This window comes from Gavialis gangeticus, unplaced genomic scaffold (assembly GCF_001723915.1).
Source record: "Gavialis gangeticus isolate Ggan-Ray unplaced genomic scaffold, GavGan_comp1, whole genome shotgun sequence".
NCBI classification, from domain to species: Eukaryota; Metazoa; Chordata; order Crocodylia; family Gavialidae; genus Gavialis; species Gavialis gangeticus.
In genome coordinates, this window is record NW_017729029.1 from 53225074 (window position 1) to 53226557 (window position 1484).

General features: G+C 45.0%; 1 protein-coding gene across 3 annotated transcripts in view; it reads right to left on the reverse strand.

The window, feature by feature from the left end:
• The window catches only part of ATP1B4 (ATPase Na+/K+ transporting family member beta 4), a 42869-nt gene that overhangs the window by 8290 nt on the left and 33095 nt on the right, over nucleotides 1-1484 (reverse strand). For all 3 annotated transcript variants that reach the window (XM_019521589.1, XM_019521588.1, XM_019521587.1), the window contains exon 6: nucleotides 872-1068. In XM_019521589.1, coding sequence (XP_019377134.1) covers nucleotides 872-1068 — 197 coding nt within the window. The remainder of the gene's footprint in view (nucleotides 1-871; nucleotides 1069-1484) is intronic.

Sequence of the window (1484 nt, forward strand, 5' to 3'; positions counted from 1 at the left end):
CCATGCAAATCCCAGCTCCCACTCCAATTATTTTTCTCTATCACCAAGTTGCTTATCTGAATAGAATCTTTCTATACTCAGAGGTGTGTCCTACAAGCAGGGAATGAGGCCATTTATGCTGACGGCATTTCCCGTGCTTGCTTGTCTTGGACACCAAATTTGCAAGATCTTGGGACTGGGACCCCAGAACTCAAAGAAGGTAGGAGACCAGTTAAAGAACAGAAGCTTTTCCCTGCCAGGTTAGTAAAAACTGCAGCAAGGCCTCATGTGGCAGTTTCTACAGGGTTTCAAAACTGTGTTCATTCTTTGAAAACCAAAAGAGCCACCTCTACTAAGCAACCAGTAGCTGTGGTTCCTCACATAGCTGGTTTACATCCTGACTTTACAGAGGCAGTGCCAGGTATCCAAAGACACTACTTTTGATCTTCACCAAGAGCCTGGCCCCTTTCCAAGCAGGTCATGAATACTCTCTACAAGTGGTTTTGCCAACAACATACACATTGGTTCCACTGCACGCACTCATTTCAAGTAATGCACTCTTCTTAAAAAAACAAACAAACTGGTTATAGAGATCAGAGTATGGGAGGTGGCCTTAAACATAATATCTGAAAGATAGCTGGCTGAGGCCCCAGCAAATAATTCTACTCTTGCTGCTCAGTTCTTAACCAAATCCTGAAGCAGGAGCCTTTGCAATGTTTTCTTGTTTGAATATCTCCATACTGCAAATGGAGATGCTGTTTTCTAGCTGAATTTATGCTGGGACAGGAGGTTATCAGATCAGAGAATTGGACTTGTTTCAGTCCCAGCCTAATCCTGAACCTACAGTACTATACAGTGTCTAAAGAGTCAAGGTGGCTGGATTTTTCCATACCCGGTTCATCTTCAGCAGAATGCATGGCTGGCCTCTTGAGTAGCCGAACGTTGGATCCTCAATTCCAGAACAATTCTGCAGAAGTGAGCGTTTGAACTGGCAGGCCCTCTTCTGCTCACTCTCATCCCCCTCTTGAATAAAGTACTGGCCTGCTATGCACTCAATGTTTTTTTCCTCTTGAACAGTGTCATTGTAATCTAAAATGAACCAAGAGGTGGTTAATGCTTTCCAGAACTTTGTCCAGGGCCCCACACTGTAGATACATCCTGACATCAGCAAAAGGATTTTCAGAGACGCCTAAGAGAGTGAGAAAATCCCATTGCAAGAGTCCAGATTTAATACGAGGCTAAGCAGAAGCTCAAGGTATGAAAATTGCACTGACCTTTGCAAGGAAAATATATTAATACTGTGCCAAGTACTATAAGCTTTATAGATGGGGGAACTGAAGCACAAGAGATGATTATGCACCCTCCATCCCCCCCCACCCAAGTGCCCCTGCCCAAAAGAATGGGTCATTATCAAGGAACCCAAAGCCTGCCTGGTGGCACCAGCTGCATAAGCACCAGTTGACCATGCCAATGCAGGCCTCGTGTCGCCATCCCCGCCTACTCAC